The sequence below is a fragment of the Diaporthe citri genome (assembly GCF_014595645.1).
Source record: "Diaporthe citri strain NFHF-8-4 chromosome Unknown scaffold_1, whole genome shotgun sequence".
Taxonomy (NCBI): domain Eukaryota; kingdom Fungi; phylum Ascomycota; class Sordariomycetes; order Diaporthales; family Diaporthaceae; genus Diaporthe; species Diaporthe citri.
This window is the reverse complement of record NW_025064846.1, coordinates 6522682-6540097: the sequence shown is the minus strand read 5'-3', so window position 1 is coordinate 6540097 and position 17416 is coordinate 6522682. Positions and strand designations below refer to the sequence as shown.

The window sequence follows — 17416 nt, the reverse complement described above, 5'->3', positions numbered from 1 at the left end:
GAAGCCAGAAATCGTTTCGCCTTCGAGCTGCCGACTGCCAACTGCCAACTTTTGATCGCCGCTTCGAAGAAGAGAAAGTCGCAGAGAACAAGCCCCCCCCCCCCAACGCCGTGAAAGAGTGCCAAGTCTGCTCTCAATAACCCCAGTCTTTACCAACAGGGACACCAACAGCCACACCACCAACACATCCACCACTTTGGGAGCACTCACTCGGCGCCCACGCAATGGCGGACTACGAAAACGACGCCCTGTTCCGCACAGGCAAGGACGCCAATGCCACCGTCTACACCCGCTCAGCCCTGTCCGTGTGGTACGACGTCTACGTGCTCGGCTTCAACATGCGCTGCATCTGGGGGTGTCCCACCCCGTCGGTGCTGCTCCCCTTCTTCGCCGAGAACTTCTCCCGGCGGCACCTGGACATCGGCGTCGCGACGGGCTACCTGCCCGCCGCGGCGCTGGGCAGCATCTGGCGCAAGGGCAGCAGGCACCAGCTCACGCTCATGGACCTGAACCCGAACCCGCTCAGGGCGGCCAAGGCGAGGGTGCTGTCGGTGGCCTCGAGGGCCGAGGTCGACCTCGTCGAGGCGGACGCCACCGAGCCGCCGTCCAAGGAGCTCGCGGGCCGGAGGTACGACTCCGTATCCATGTTCAACCTGTTCCACTGCATGCCGGGGGGGAGGGACAAGTTCAGGGCCATCGGCGCGATGGCGAGGCTCGTGAGCGACAACGGCGTGCTGTACGGGTGCACGGTGCTCGGGGCCAAGCAGACAAAGTGGTACCAGTGGCTGACCAGGTTCTACCTGAACTGGTACAACAACTGGTGGGGGGTCTTCCGCAACTGGGACGACACCAAGGAGGACGTGGATGCGGCCCTGAGGGAGCACTTTGGGGATGTCGAGACCTGGGTGGTCGGCCAGACGCTGCTGTTCAGGGCGACGGCGCCGCGCAGGGCTGAGTCGTCCGTGCTGATTGACTTGCCGTAGCCGACCGTAACGCAGGGAAATAAAAAAAAAATAAAAAAACAGGTCTCAAATCAAAAACCTCGAATATGACTACCCGACTACCCCATCGAGATTCTCCTGTTGGAAACAATACATGTATGATGATCTACATGCTCATCCGCCAGCCACACGAGACCGAACCAATCCATAGGGATTGGAGCCCTTGTACGGATTCCATGCGTAGCTCTAACTTTAATCCCAAGTTCTTCCGCCTGTCTTTATAAGCCGCGGGACAAGCTGCACCCGAACCACTCATACGTTCGACACTCTCCCCAGTAATCTCACCCGCCTTTTACTAGTGTGATCCCTTCGGCCAGCCTCCTCGCCCATGCCTCGCCGACCGGGCGGCCTCAGTGTGTTCGCATCCGAGCAGGAGTGGTCCGGATGAGCTGCCACGGCCTCCGTGATGACGCCCGGGCCAAGCCTTGTGAGCAACGCCGGGCATGGATTCCCTGTCGACAGCGCCTGACCGGCCTCGCAAGACTCGTGCACTTTCAGTTAAGCTTAAGCAGACCCTCCTATCCACGAAGCATTTTCCGAGTCTAAGAACAGACAAACGTCCGTCCTCCAGTCTATATTTACTTTGACGATCCTTGAGTAATATATCGTATAACCTTAATAGACAGGCTCACCGGGAACATCGCGATCGGATCGTATCCCCCTGTGCGAAGGTACACTGGAATCAAAAGTACTCAAGACCCGTTCTGGCACCGACATCTCTGCCAGATGTTGTGTTATAGATAATTGCCGGAGTAAAGTATCAAGCTGGAACGAAATCGTGATGGTGCGCAATTAGGAATTATGGCACGAATTCTCTCAATGTTGCAACCCCTGGGGTCTGTAGACGTTCAGGAAGCAAGCAGCATTTTGTTGGAAAATGACGAAGCCCTCGCGTCAAGCCGTGGTCTGTCGAGCATCCTAACTCTCCGTGGCATTCCTTTTTTACTAACAACAGCTATTATCTAGTCTTCTCGCTCCCTACAAGGATAAGTCGCAATTAAAAGCTTTGTTTGCTATAGAAATCAACGAATATAAATACCTCTCACTACTCCCACAATTCTCCCAGCAAATTACTACACCGCGCGGGTTCCGCTCTCGCAACTTGTCTTGATGTGAAGCTTTGCGATTGAATTTCCTGGTACAGGTTACGAATAGTGAATTTATCTCAGACACTATGTTGAGACCTATGCACACACTGTAAAATCAGAGAACTTGCCGGTGTAATATGTATTGATGCTCAGAGTGATAGAAAAAGTTGAGCTTTATCAGGATTGAATGCACTGGTCACCGTTCAAATTCTCTCGGACCCGTCTTTGACGGATGCCATGCTATTTAGTAGTCATTTGTAGAAGAGTATGTGGAACGTTCAGTTACTTTCCGAGCTGCGGTACGATTTGAGACGCATCGAGCAACACTGAGCAGCAAGAAACGCTGTCGAATGACAAAGCTGATCTAGTGATTGGCTTTTATTTTGTCCCTTCCCAAAGTCATTGACCACAATTCCATGACGGTCTATAACGAAAGTCACAACTAATACTGGATCAGTGTGTAGCAGAAAACCCAAATAAAAGGCCACAGTTCTTCGAGCTTCGCTCAAGTGTTGAGAGAATGCATCTGCAGCAAAGAGAATCTTACCAAACATCGCAACAACAAGAATCAATACCCATTCAAGAGTTACAACCCAAGTCGCCACAGCGAAATGGCATCAACTGGGGGAAGCGACAACAACGCGGGTGGGTCTGGAAATGGTGGATCCGGGTCAGCAAACCAGAAACCCACGGATCCAACAGTGCCTCGAAGCGGTCCCTGGCAGCAGAAGCCCCGCACTAAGTGTGAGTGGGAGCAGGAGCCGGCGAGACCACAGTGTCTCGGAGGCAGGTGCAATAAACCCGAGCACAAGCATAAGGGGGAGAACAACTACACTCATGAGAAGAAGAAGTGAGCTGTGGGGTCTGATTGGGGGATACGTCGGAGTTTAGTAGACTGTCACCACCACGGCTCAGCTCTAGTCAGCGAACGCAGAACAGGATTTTTAACCCCTAATTGTGCTGGTTTCTTCTGATCAGATCAACAATAAATAGAATGGCTTTGTGGTAATTTGGTGGTTAGAAGAGGAGACGAAGCTGCGAGTGTAAAGAGAAGTAAAAGGAGGGGTATGCTATGTTCATTCTTAGCATTCCTATCTTGGAGAATATTGGTCCTTCCAACTTGTCGAAAAATTAAATGAAACCAGCAAACTTGTATAGGGACTTTGCTACCCGATATCTTGTACGAAGAAGCTTCCAAAAGCACGAGACTGCTGTCTTCGACAAGATGGTTGGCTCGGCCGTTGACCCTGCTTTCCTGCTTCCAATGACCAATGTCATCGTCTGATTTTCTCTGCTAGGCTTGCGGGTACAGGGTTCGAACTAAATGTAATCACCTGTGTGAAAGAAGTCCAACTATCTTGAGAGAAGACTCTTGGTAATTTGTAACGGACCAAATGCGGGCCGCAGGAGCTGGCTGTGTCTCACGCACTCACAGATTGATTTGCGAGAAGAGGATGTGGTAATCCTGTCACGATTTTCACCACTGCACTACTAGTGTAAAAGTGGTACCACCACTTGCCGTAGGCACGTAGTATTGATATCGTCACAAATCCACATGAGGATTTCATGATATCTGATTATGCCCCTGGGAATTTGTTCAATAGTGCTCCTGGTAGTAAAGAAAGTGGCCGCTGTGTTCAAGAGGGTTGCAGAGCCCAAGTATTTGAGCGAAGCAAGGGATGACGTCTCACAGCTGCCTTGGTGCTGGCCGCCACCTGTGCCGTCCAAGGCTGTGTGTGCCACAACACTTCTTCGGGCTGGCCCACGTCATTCGATGTATTCAAAGGGAGAGGCTCCGAGCTCTGCTCCTACTAGATCCGAGTTGAAAAACATTATTAGAGTCAAAGTCTGCCGGAAGACCAGTTACCCACCCAAGTGCCTGGGGATCGAAGTCTTGATTTGAATAAGGAAATAAATCACTTGATGTTCTAATTAAATCGATACTGGCACACAGGGCGGCGTCATGATGTCGTTGAGGTCGTGCTGCGGTGGATCATTGGGTATGAGTTCGAGCCAGGCTGTCACTTGGCCAGTGGATTCGTACACACGCCCCATGCAAATATTGACAGGGTCTCCATGTATTCCGATAATCTGGTGTTCCGTAGCGTATCCATAAGAAGGGTGTGCCAGGTATTCCTACCATTGTCTTTGGAGGTCCTCCAAGAAGTCGAGACCATGGTCAATCGGCTCGTCCATATCGTTGGTAGCAGATAGAATGGAATGTAGATCTGATTATGAATCTGATATGTCTTTGGATACCAAAATGAAAGTTTATTTCGGCTTTGTGGAACTCTTTGAAATGGCCACCATTCCTGTTGTTGCCTTCTCAAGCGAGGAAGATTGTACCGAGCCCCATCACTCACGCCGATGTGGAACTACATGTGCTTAAGAGCCTCAATCGCATTGCTGACAGGTGCATGAGAAGAGCCCGATGTCGACTGACAAGGGCAAGATAACTTACTGTCGTAATGATTGAATGTCTGTCCACATGTGAATTGCAAAAGCGATTAAGCAAGTGTAAAAAAAAAAAAAAAAAAAAAAAGTTGTCATTGGTCACTGGCTCTTGCTTCCTTTCTTTTCGGGGGGCGAATCCCTTCAGATCATCAGTTGGGGAAGCACAACACTCCAAGGTAAGGCAACCTGCAGTGGTTAGTGAGACCCTTGTTATGTTACATATGGCGGCTGCCTGCGGCTGTGTTTCACTCAGAGTGATGTACCCTTGTCGGTTGCCTCACGCTGAGCTTCAAACGCGCTTGTACCACGATGGGAAGTTATCAACTTTGCAAATTCTAATAGCATATCTGAGAGTACCTACTATGGAGATTCGTTGACGCTATTCTACTAATTCGCTCCACAGAGCGTTTCATGAACTGAAGGAACATGCCCAAGAGGCCATCAGGCAGCAACACCACCACCCGAAACAGATTTCCAGCCGCCCTAGGCTTGAGATTCAGAGGACACCGGGCTTCTTCAGATGACGGTCACAGCCGAAACCATGCCGGCTCATCCTGACTCGCATCTGCTCGAGAGACAGAAACGCGAAAGGGGGGAAACCCTTTACAAGACCTCACTTGCCTTGGGTGGTACCAAGATTCGAGTTTTCGTCGTGGAAACAGCGCAAGAATCCAACATCCGAGGCAAGCTCCAGGTTGTCGACCTGGACGACCCGGATCACATCCAACTCAACGCCCTGTCATATTGCTGGGGAGATCCGAACCGAACAAGACCGATTATTTGCCCTCGCGGCCACGTGGAACTTCAGGCTACCTCAAACTGCATCTCGGCCATATCTCATATCTACCGTCTCCACCGCCGGCGCCACCGTCATGACAACCTTTCACATCCTCTGGCAATCTGGATCGATGCCATTTACATTAACCAGGAAGATACACTGGAAAAGTCCCACCAATTGCCTCTCATGGGACGTATTTACGCAAACGCTAGAGAGACATATTTCTGGCTTGGAGAAGGAGATCCCGCCACTGATCGGGCCGTGAAGTATCTCCGCGATGGATATCTTCCTTACCCAAACTTAAGCAATTAGCTAAATGGATTTGGACTTTTTTGGTATACTCTTAGCTGGTATTAGCATTAAATTCACTTAGGTCTGGATAAGGTATTAAGTCAAGACTAAGTAAACTGCGTTTGGACTTTGGAAGAGTATATCCTCTTGCTTAATAAGATGGTTATCTGCGGTAATTAAGAATGCCCTTGGCTCTAAATTATCCTCAGCGTTTAATTTTACGCTATTGCCAGTAAGGGACTCATGCCTAGACTCCCTCCCAAAAGCTTGCAGCCTTGGATGAGCCTATCCGGCTTATGGCTTAACATAGCTGCGCCTAATTAATCTGGGATACTTGAAGGGGTGAAGTGAGAGCAGCGGTTCCGCGAAATCATTGCTCTGCACCAATCTAGGATCGAAACATCATGGCGCGTCTACCCTCGTGTTGAATGGGGCTTTTTGGGCCTGAGTTGTGTCCTTTTGGAAGCTTTTGCTCCTAGCGGAGCAAACCTACTAGTGGCTTCCTTCACTGTGGCGGCCGCATCAGTTTATGGATTTATTTAACTAAGTTGGACTTGGTTGAGCAAGTTTAATAGAAAATGGCTACCAGTCCCGATTCAAGAATTACTGTGGCATGAGTTGAAACGCTGAGATTGCAAAGAACCTGGCGATAAATATGAAGGTATTTTAGCTCTATTAGGTGGAGACCTCTATTAGAAGACGGAGAGAGAAAAAGACTTGGTTGACTTGCAGGAAGAAGTTATGAGGAGAATTATCTTGGGCCGCCTGTATACCCATTTATCGGTTGAATTGCTTCTTAAAACGGATAGTCTTGATATGCTTCTCATAGATGAATATTGTGGGTCTGGCTGCGCCAGCTGGGTCACTGACTGGAGACTCGGATCGCGCCGTCTCTGTCCTACCTCCCCCAGGTGGATCATTAACTGGACATCGGACGGGTCAGGGATCCCTCTAAATGCCGACTTACAGGATAGATCTCTTCTGTGGCTACACTTTTGATATTACCGCACCAAAACCAAATACCAGAGATTCAAGGGCGCTACGCTGGACTCCAAGCATCAGTGGGATGAGGAGAAAAAGATATTGTTGCGAAATAGATGCATCAAGGCCGGGGTGAATAGTGCGGATCTGCTCATACGGGGCCGTATTACCTCAAAAATAACGTTTTTAAGGTCTAAGCGAGAAGTATTCAACTAATATATTTACCACGCCAAACCCTGGGAATTGAACCTAACATATAAATCCCTTAAAGCCTTTTATAAGGCTATCCAGGGATTGGACCCCTCCCAGGTTTCTATCTGCGTGAAGTATCTGCTTCTCCTTGGGGGGTGTCACCATAATTAATAATAAACATAATGCTGCTTTCAAAGATCTTAATATCTGGCTTAAGATTCTTCAGCAAGCTAACGGGGATGTGAGAAAATGTGGAAGCGACTTAAAAAAAAGAAATATGCGATTAGGATTTAATTCTAGTTGTTCATTCTTATCTATTATATGGATACAAGCCTTGCGCAGTGCTTTGGGAGCGGCTACATGGGATTTGGGATTACTATTAGGCATGTTAAGCAGGGAGATTTTGTTGCCCTCATTTCTAAATTATCTTTACCAATGGTTGTGCGGACGAGCCCTCACGGAGATGGTAAGTTTTGAGTGGTTGGTCCGGCTTTTTTTGGATGTTTGATGGATGGCAACGTGTGGCGTTAGAGCGTCGAAGACGGCCTTGAGGAGATTATTCTTTGCTGAAATGGGGTTCCCGAAGGCATAGGCTACGATTTTGCTTTTTCCTGCTTCATAGACTGTTGAGGGCTTGTATATTGATGAAATTGGCAAAGGTTGTTGGTCCCGCCACTGCGTTAGGTTCGGTTTGAAGACTTCGGGTTAGGTCTGCAATGGCACTCCATGATATCTTTGCCGTCTTCACTGGCTGGTATATTATTTGAGAACTGTGTTGAACCAAAGATAGGCTTCCCCATTTGACCTGGATGATTTGAGTTGTTAATAGTAGGCAACGTGAAATCTGATTTTGTTTTTCCAAAAAAAAACTAAAGACAAAACTTCAAGCCGTTTTGTTGGGTTCCTTGGAATCACCAGAGTCCCTGCAGGTCTCTTCTGTGCAAAGGTTTCGTCGCCGGCCCTAGTATCGAAGTCTGGTCTAGTTCTATATGTGCTCCAGCCTCGTTGTTAATGTCAACGGATATTGTTGAGCCCGTGACCGTGACCCTATCTTCAAGGACGAGGTTTGATCAGAAAAATAAATCTCGTCTATGTTTAAACCTCTATGTACTCAAAACAAATTGAAGTACTGTAAAGTTGCGACTTTGTCCAGCCCTTCCAAAAGCTTGCAGCAGACCAGAATCAATAACAGGCCGGTGTTTCCACAGGTCACAGTACTTAATTCTTCTTCAAGCAGTCTGAGAATTGTTCAGTCCACTCCCGCAACAACCCCACAATGCAGGGCCCATCTGTGTCTTTGCAGATACCCACGGGATCCGCACCGCACTTGTGCAGGGCGGGGCGCCACGTCAGCGCACATCTTGTTCTTTGAGGCCAACTCAGCGTGTCTACCACCGCAACGCCGCCCTGGCTTGCCTTCCGCCGAGTGTGTGAAGAGCTTTTCGCATGTATCATGTTAGGATAGGGCAACTGACCCCTTCCTCACGGACTTTGGTTTACGATAAAGTACATCAACTCGAAACACACCGACGGTGGCAAGTGCAGAGCATGGAGCTGGCTCTGAACCTGACCAAGACCTGAGCGACGACACGATTTCAGATGATAGAAAGTTCCAAGTCAAAATGCACGAAGAGATGGACATGGAAGAGCGTGCAATGGTGACTGAGAGGTGGGGCATAGATATGAGACCAGAGGAAGAGAGTGAACCCTGGAAATGGACGGGGAAGATAAAATCAAGAACTCAAAGCATGGAAGATATTGTGGATGCACAAAGTCTCCAGAAAGGGGGATTGCTTGTCTTCTTCAGAGAGGAATTGGACCCCTGGATCAAGAAAGGTGAGCAGCAAGCAGATTCCTGGTTTCATACCTCACCACTGACTTCTTTGAGTTCAAGCTTCTTCCTTCGCAATTTCTACTGAGCTGTGTGGAAACCGAGATCAAGCGATTTGTGAACAACTTCTCGGACTAGAAGAGTGGGACCCGGATGGCAACCGAGACCTCTGTAGTAAGTCACAAATCGAGACATTCACCTACGGGGATTGATCAAATTACAAAGAAAAACGAAAACTAATAGGGTGAAGAATTCTTCCTGCATGCATTTGTCCGCGACGGCAACCTCCACAAAATTGAGGACTTCTTGGAAAAGTTGAACGTCGATGAAATTCACTTTCCTAGAAGGGATTATGGCACAACGCTCCTTCATACAGCCTGCAATGAAGGAAACCTGCCGGTGGTGGAGGTGTTGCTCGATGCGGGCGCCGACATCTTCCACTTTGACAACGATTGGGAGAGTCCGCTTCATTGTGCTGCACGGCGCGGCAGCCTGGATATAGTTCGCGCCCTGATTGAGAGATTCCCTGATCCAAAATCCTATCTCCGGGCACCAAGTCAAGTGACAATCGAATGGATGAAGAATCTGGACCGCTCAGATACAGTCGGTATGACGGCGCTGGAATTGGCAATCTGGCATGGCCATGCCGATGTGGTCAAATTCCTCCTCGAGGCTGAAAGGAAAGCGTTCGGCGACGACCAGGATGAGACGTGGGACCGTTTCTTTGACGAATACCCCCGGCCCTCTTACCGGCCGAAGCCAATGTTCTTGGCGTGTTACGCAGGCCGTGTCGAGGTGCTCCGCTGCTTCGTCGAAGAGCTTAATGTCAGTGTTGATGTGACATACGATCAATCTCCGTACGAATGCTCAATGCTGCTGACTGCAATGAGAGATCCGGGGCCGACGAGCGCGACTTATGTGAGAGAAGGGCTCATATCCGAGTGCCTGACCGACAAAGCTGGACGTTTACAATGCGTGGAATATCTGCTTGATCGCGGTGCAGATGTTTCCCTGACAATCCAAGACATTCGATTTAAGTCGAGGGCTGCGAATGATGATTTCTTTACGCTTGCTTTGATAGCGTGGAAGAAAGGTCCAAACTTGCGATGGGTCGACGGTTCGAGGTACCGAGTCATAGACCGCAAGCCATATTTGGGGCCTGCACGCGTTCACATGCGTGCTATAGGAGGCATCGGCTGTCAAGATACAGTACACGAAGTGAGTACCCGGCCAGAGCTCGGAAGCTTGTATCGCCCTGTTTTCGAGAAGCTTTCTAATTTCTTGCAGATTTTTAGGCTTCTCGTATGTTGTTGGCACCCAGACCATATGATTGTGCAGGTACTTACAACAGCTATCTGGATCATGCTAATTAAATTGCCTAGTCTCTCATGTTTTTCAAAAGGATACCAGCTGCAGACAGCGGCCGTGACCTCGTGAATTTCATGACTTCGATTAAGCAACAATTCACTGAGATGGAACTGTTATGCGGCGAGAGCGGTTCACGTCGGGACGTTCAAAGTCGGGAGCCAGGATGTTCACTGAGAACTATAACGCTGCCCTCGCGTTCGAGCGTTGAGTCTGCGTTCATAACGGTAAGTATCTCCCGGTGAATGCGAAAAACACATAGACTGCCTGACTATGAGACCAGTTCTAACGCGAAGCCGCAAGATGCCGTATTTTGCCTATTCTCCACGGTCAGAAATTGCACGGAGAGTCCGGCACGCCGACCACTCGGCAACCACTTCTAAATATTTGCCATGTCGGTTCACAGTCCCCCTGGCATTCGAAGCCACCCTGGACGAATACTGCAATCCGGAGATCGGGCCAGAAATTCTGAACCAGCGGAATATGGATCAGGTCGTAGTCCGGTACCTGACAGGCCAACGACGAGAAAATCCAAAGCAGGACTCTGACCCGATTCTCATGGTTCCTCAAGCCTGTATTTGGAGCTTTGATGATCATATCATTGCGTCGAGTGAACTTCTGGCAGAGAAATTGGGGTGGGGGCCCACTATCATGAAAAATCTCATGTTCCGCCTGCACAGTGAGGATGTGACGCACAAGCATCTCATCGGCATTCTCTTGTCGGAATGCATAAACTCACTGGACACAATCAGAGGTCCGAAAGGCCGAGATCCTGGGATCTTTGCAATATTTGCGCGCTCCATTGCTCGCGTATCAGAAGAAGTAAACATTTATCTGACGCCGCAAAACATGAGCGACATCAACATTGAAAAAGAGAAAGACTTTCTCCACCATATCGAGGACATCCGAGACGAGCTATCGATGATACAGACAATTCTAATACAACAGGAAGAGGTCTGGCGCGAGTTCATGTTCACGACATGGCCAAATGCATGGCCAAATGGGCCCGAAGGCTCGTTCAAGCCACCACAGACTGCTGAGGCTGCTCAAGATGGTGAGGTGTGGAAGATCATCCAGCGACCACAACAACAGCTGCCTAAATTTAAACGACGCCTACAGAAGCTGGATGATGACGCGCAACGTGTGCAGCGCTCCATCGAACTAAGGTTGGATCTCAAACAAAAGCACGCAAGCTTGAATGAGGCGCGGCTTGCATCTCTCATGAGTGCATCAGTGTTTGGCTTTACTATCGTCACCATCATTTTTACTCCGCTATCCTTCCTCGCCGGGTTATTTGCTTTACCTATCGAAGACTTCCAAAGACATCAGACTTCCTTTGACGACGGAAACTCCACTGTCTACACAACGCAATACATTGGGAAATGGTTCGGTAAGTTTCTAAAGCCGTCCTGGGCATACAGATGAATATTGGTATTTTCTACTAAACACGGTGAGAACTTTCCTGCTAACATTGTCACTTCAACAGCCACGGCAGAGATCGTGTCGTTGGTCTTTACCGCGGTGGCCGCATGGTTGGCGTATGAATGCTTTATCGGGAACAGGTTTCACGCCATTCACGTCTGGCTAGCTAGCATGCTTGAGCCGAAGCGATGGGTTTCAAGCAGGAAGGGCTAGTAGGATGTACTGATTACAAAGAAGCTCAACAATGCTTGAAAATGGGAGGGCTTGCCCCTATTTACACAGCTTTTGCATGTGGCGTTGGTCCCCTTCGGAACTCCCACTAGAATTTCAATCCCTTTCCCTCCCGGAGCCGTTGCATTTGGCTTTGTACTCCTTTGAATAAAAAGTAACATGCCCCAAATGTGAGGGTTTATAGAATTACTGCTAGCAAATTCCACCTCCCGGCCAAAAGACCATAATAACCAATCTACCCATTAGTTATTCTAGCAGTATATAAGAGCCGTACCGCCACACCCAACTCGATCTTGCGTACCAGCTGGTGGCGGTTTTTCTTTGTGCTAGATGTCCTGAAATTCGACACATTTCCTGCCCCACGCCAGTCCTTGCGCCGGTGGAAATTTTAAAAAGCGGGAGGATCATTATTGTTTTTATTTTTTTCTCATCCTCCCCGGGTCATGCTGAAGCGCTGTGCGTCAATTCATTTGCTTGTTCCATTCATATTCGTGCGTATTATCGTTCAGTGCGTGACGATGTAGCGGCGTAGATCGATCAGAAATGTACTTCGTGTATACATCCACCAGAAAAGAGTTTGCTGAGAAGTAATGGCCGGTCCTCGTCAATAGGGTAGCTCAACGTGTGGTGTCGATTCTCGAGCATGCTCAAAAATCGGAAACTATGGACAAAGAATGCAGTCATATTGGCCTCTTCCAGTTGAAAATTCGCGGAAATCAAGGTCCTTCATCTCGTCCGTAGTCCCCGGGGAGCAACCAAGGGAGTCGTAGTCGCATACGCTGTAATTCAGACGGGTCCATTGCCAAGTCAGAGCGTTTGGCATATGGACCGAAAAGAAGCGCATCCTGCCCACAATTTCGCGGTCAATAGTATACGATTCCTCGGCAAAGAACAGTGATGCTCATGGCTCAGTCATATTTTGACAGTCTGCCTTGAAGGATATACAAACAAACGCACAAGATAGGATGAGCGTCCTCTACCCAACCCAAACCCCTCGCAGCACTTTTATCTAGCAACCGTGTGCCCAATGCTTTGACAAAGTTTTATGTATGCATGTAACCATGTGTATCATAATCTCTCAGGTCATCCAGTCATACAAATAACAATGCTCATCCGTACATGATGCATCCACTTCGGCAAGCCACGACCACAAGGCTAGCTATTCATCACCGCTTCCGCCCAAAGATAGTCCCGAAGACCTCGCTTTTCTGCTTCCTCAGGACCGGCATGGCAGGCCACTCGTTCTCCTTGTCCTCTGCCTCGGGCCCCTCCGCCGTGGTGGGCGTGACGTCCCCCGTGGACGCGACCGTCTCGGCGCGTATCCGCCTCAGCTGCTCCTTCGCGATGTCGCTGCCCTTGCGCGAGCGCGGCGCAGCTGATGCGCTGCGGGAACGCTTGTGCGGTGTCAGGTTCTTGACGATCCGCCGCGCGAAGTTGGCGGCGCTGTCCGTGTCGGATTCCGAGTCCGAGTCGAAGTCGAAGACCGACACGGGCATCACCGTCTGCTGTGTCAGCGGCGTGGTGGGCCGTGAGGCACCGGATGGGGTCTGTGGTGGTGCCGTGCTGTCAACGGGCGACGGCGTCATCCTTGGCGTCGAGGGGATGTCCGCGGCGGAAATAGACTGCCGCAGTTGTGATTGAGTCCTTTGGTGTTTTTGACGGCCACGAGGCACGTCGGAGGATTGTGTTGGTATGGAAAGTTGCGTTGTCGGGGTTTGGGAGGAGCAATCGCCGGGCGTGTCGTGGACCAGTTTAATATCTGAATGAGTCCTTGATAAACTGAAGTTTCTCTGCGAGGGAAGCGTCTGTTGGCTTCGTCTGGAAAAGGCGACAGCCGTGGGCGAAGCTACCAGGAAGGTCGGCGTTCCGGGGGCCGACTGCGTCAACAACGAGCTGTCATAGCTGATCGCACCGTCCGAGGCCGGGAGGTGAAGCTTCCTTGGCTTCTTGCGTCTGTTTGGAAGAGACAACGCCACAGTTGATGGGAGCTGTTTTCGCGCATCCCATGGGACGTCGCTCTTCATTTGCCCGGCCGGCCGCCGAAGTACCAGACCGTTTTGCGCTGTCGGCGGCGGAAACAGAGAGTAGCTGGGCTTGGATGGTCTCGGTATCGGTGCGACTGAAGGCTCGGCAGCTACCAGGGGCCAGCACGGCTCGGCATCATATTTGACGTCCTGCAAGCTGCTCTGTGGGGAATGGTGCCGACCTTCCTCCGACACTGTGCTGCTGGCGTCTTGTTGTTGAAGTGCTGCTGAGTGGGTGATCGGGCCGATGAGCACCGCGTTGCTCTTTTCTCCCGCTTCGATGCCCCAGAAAGACTCGGAATCCTCCCAGAAAGAATCAAAAGTCTCGTCGCCTGCTATGTGAGACTGATTGGTGTCCTCTATCGAGATGTCCGACTCTTGATCCTCGACCATCTCGGGCACAGAGCATTCCGAGCCCACTGAAGAGCGACCGGTGTCCGGTTGCTCGCAGCGGTGTGTTGTAGCTGCATCGTGCCTAGGATATGAATAGTTGGATACGGATGGGTAATATTTGTTGACGAGCTTCAGGTCTGCCAGCTTTGTGGTTTTCTCCATGGCGATCGGGGTTCAAGTAGGATTCGGACCATGCAACGGCTGAAAGTGATGATGCGGTGGCACAGCTGCGGAAGTTTTGCGCAAGTCGAATTGGTACTAGACCTCGATCAGTCAAGGGGAAGGAGCAAGGACGGATTCACGACGGAGCTCAAGACATAGTCAAGGGGGCTGACGAAGGCTTCAAAATGGCAGGATCGGCCATATATGTAATTGATAGCACAAGAAGACGCCGCTGCTTAGCGACCATCGACGTTGAAAGGCATATGCCGCGGGAGAAAACAACAACACGGTGCGAGGAATGAAGTGGCCAGGAATGCCAGAACAAGTACAGTGACCTGGACCGTGGCTAGTTTTCCCGCCCAGGGAATGTACCCAGATCATGTGCCCGAAGACTCCCCTCCATTCCGGCTCACACGTCGGAATAGTAGAAGGGAGGGGGGGGTCTGTGTCTCGGTCTCGGAATGCAGCAAGGCACTCGACTGAGGTCAGCACGAGGAAACGACAGGAGAGAAAGAAAACGCGAGCAAGCATGCGCATACCCACACCCCAGACAAGTACGTCAGAGGTGCAGGAGAATCAGGAGTCACGCCAGCGGGAGCCGCTGCTACCCCCTGCGGATTGTTGATTCTTTTTTCTCTTCCCGATATGTCATATCGAAGAGCTGGCATGAAACGCAAGGCTGGAGAGGCTGGAGCCGGGAAGCACGGATGGCCGTCAGGAAGAAGCAATTGAGAGCAAGGGGTCTTCAATCAGGCTACAAAATTGAGAGAAGGACGGTGTGAACAAACAAGTAGCATAGTAGAGCCGTAGGCAAAATGTGACAGAAACCCATGAGCGCCTCAACACTCACTCCGACTGCACCGGTGCGGCAAGACAAAAAGCCTGGCCGCTGTCCAAAGCAAGCGCCAGCTTGACGCCAGATTGACGCCAAGCCGCACAGCGGGGGGGTGCGGATTGCCCATTCCTCTCGTTCTTTCACTGCCTCAACTTACCACGAGCTCAACAGCTCCGAGGGAAAGCGGCACTGCCAGACTTCTGGGCCATCAGGCTCTCCCTTTGAGGGGCTAGTCCATCCATCCAAGTCCTGTTCACGCTGATTTTGGTCGAGGGAGCATCCACTCCGATGCGCATCTGAGGTCCACCGAGCACCGAGACATCGACCCATCCACATTGGGTGACAGCCCTGCTCAACGGCGGGACCATAGTCGTTGGAGCGCACGGAGGGGGCTGATGCGCAACACCACCTGAGCACGGCAGCGTCTATCTCCCGCTCGCGTATCGAGGCGCTCCAGTTTTCCTGCCGGTTGAGAGATGCCTGCCTGACTTCCCACCTGCTCGATCAAGCACCAAGCCTGCCCAAGCCTGCGCGCTCTACAGTTCTTGACCCTCATCCACAGCCCCCTCTGTCAAAAACGACGAGTCGGGTGGCAGACATGATGGCCACAACAGCCACCGCGCTCCCGATGCCTCCTCAGCTGAGCTCAGATATCACCTGTCAACATGACCGGACGGTTCAGCTGATGAGGAACTACCCGATCAGGCCAGACAGACAATCCGTCGGCTCTCGGCGGTTTCATGCTTTGGGCCAGACGCGGACAGCCACAGGAGGTGGAAGAGAGGCAGAGAGATATTCCAGACCCAACAAAGACAGAATAAGAGATCCAGACTGAACTGGCCCGGCTGTGTCTGGTCCCCAGGGACTTGACCAGTCACAGAGGCCGGATCCACATCCGAAAGGCGGGATGGCATGCATCGCGCTACGACGCGCTACGCCGTGTATGATATGCCTTGCAGAGAGTGACATGCCGCTCCCCCCTTTCCCCGGCCGGGGAACACAAACCGATTGGGTACGAGCATGCAATTGCCGGAATAAAGCGAATGTGACAGGCCAAGTGCCTACATAGTGTTCGCGACGACGTTGGGTAGTGAATAGGAGAGAAGGGTGAGGGCCAGGCCCAGACTTGCCTGGATGGACCGGGGAACTGAACAGTAAGGACATGTCTTCGCTGTCTCGCCTGGTTCCGGTTGACGTAATACCCTGTTGAGCATGCAGCGGCCATGCTACCAACCCAGGATCTGACCGAGGAGACCGAGAAAGAAGGGTAAGTGCATGCAGAGAGGCTGGCCTGCATCAACCCGTTCTCCATTATCGCAGCTCATGTGTCTGTCACAAGCTATCCCTTGTTCTTGTGCACGGAAAGCCGTCTCTCAAAGAGGTTGCCGCCTTGTTCGCAAAAAGGCAGACTGCGTCCCCATACGTCGACTGTGCTGCATCGTGCATGTTCTATCCGGCGGATAGTTACAGAATCGGCCACGCCAGGCCACGCCGAGTAAATCATGCCACGCGCGTGGTCTATGTTTGCCTTACTTGCAGCCCTGTGTTTGTCTGGAGGGCGTCAAGGTGCGCATATACGGCCGCGTGTGTGCCGACGAGGGTGACAAGTCATGGTTCGTTTGAAGGCACAATGGGACCTCAACCGGCGGCACGAAGCAGGAGTCTGCCTCAGTCCTGAATTCGAATGGCCTCTCCACTCCTCGACGTGAAAATTTCTCTCCTGCACGCACTGTTGCGCTTATGCAAGGGCCGCTTCGATGCCAGATAGACGAATGCAGGTGTACAGTCTGCGATGTTTGACGACCAGGAAGTCCTACGCGATCTGCAGATCGCCTGGAAGCTACTGCAGACCACCTTCGTCCCGCTGTGCTCCCCGGCTCAGCATCAATATATGGAGTCTTCCCTGCAGCTCCGGCCGCGTGGCCGCATTTTGCCAAGGCGGCTCAAAGTTCTGGCTGGTAGCGAGATCTGTCTGTTCAACAACAGCCATCGGGTAAAGAAGCAATTAAGAGGCCCATGCAATGACAACCGGCAGGGATCGACAAAAGGAGAGCGTGCGTAGGTCCCTGGGATCCAGGCCCACACTCAAGAGCGTACAGGGGCGATATTGATAAAGATGTACCTGAAGAGTTGTGTTTCTCCTTCTGTCGCTTTTCTGGCAATGTAGTGTAGCCAACGTTGTACTTTGTGAGATACAGGGGGTTGGCCAGTTGGAGGTGAGGTCAAGCCTGAAGCCTATTGGCAGGTTGTCGCCATTTCCCATCAGAGGCTACCCCCTAAGGAGGCGTGGGAGGTAGCCCAACGAGCAGAGGGCTCAGATTACCTGATGAGAATTGCTGTGACTGGGAGACTGTATCGGTGGCTGTTT

The 17416-nt window shown here is 51.1% G+C and overlaps 3 protein-coding genes across 3 annotated transcripts; 2 read left to right on the top strand and 1 right to left on the bottom strand.

The window, feature by feature from the left end:
* Positions 1-224: 224 nt before the first annotated feature.
* Positions 225-983, top strand: INS49_001746 (uncharacterized protein; the record flags this gene model as incomplete). The annotated part of the gene is made up of 1 exon (XM_043162567.1): positions 225-983. One exon carries the CDS (start codon positions 225-227, stop codon positions 981-983), a length of 759 nt encoding a protein of 252 aa, XP_043031073.1.
* Positions 984-8407: 7424 nt separating this feature from the next.
* On the top strand, positions 8408-11616 carry INS49_001745 (uncharacterized protein; the record flags this gene model as incomplete). The annotated part of the gene is made up of 8 exons (XM_043162566.1): positions 8408-8621; positions 8680-8790; positions 8867-9441; positions 9904-9918; positions 9999-10119; positions 10388-11371; positions 11468-11486; positions 11544-11616. 8 exons carry the CDS (start codon positions 8408-8410, stop codon positions 11614-11616), a joined length of 2112 nt encoding a protein of 703 aa, XP_043031072.1.
* A 1184-nt stretch (positions 11617-12800) lies between these two features.
* On the bottom strand, positions 12801-14213 carry INS49_001744 (uncharacterized protein; the record flags this gene model as incomplete). The annotated part of the gene is made up of 1 exon (XM_043162565.1): positions 12801-14213. The coding sequence occupies one exon, from the start codon at positions 14211-14213 to the stop codon at positions 12801-12803; it is 1413 nt and encodes a 470-aa protein (XP_043031071.1).
* Positions 14214-17416: the final 3203 nt, after the last annotated feature.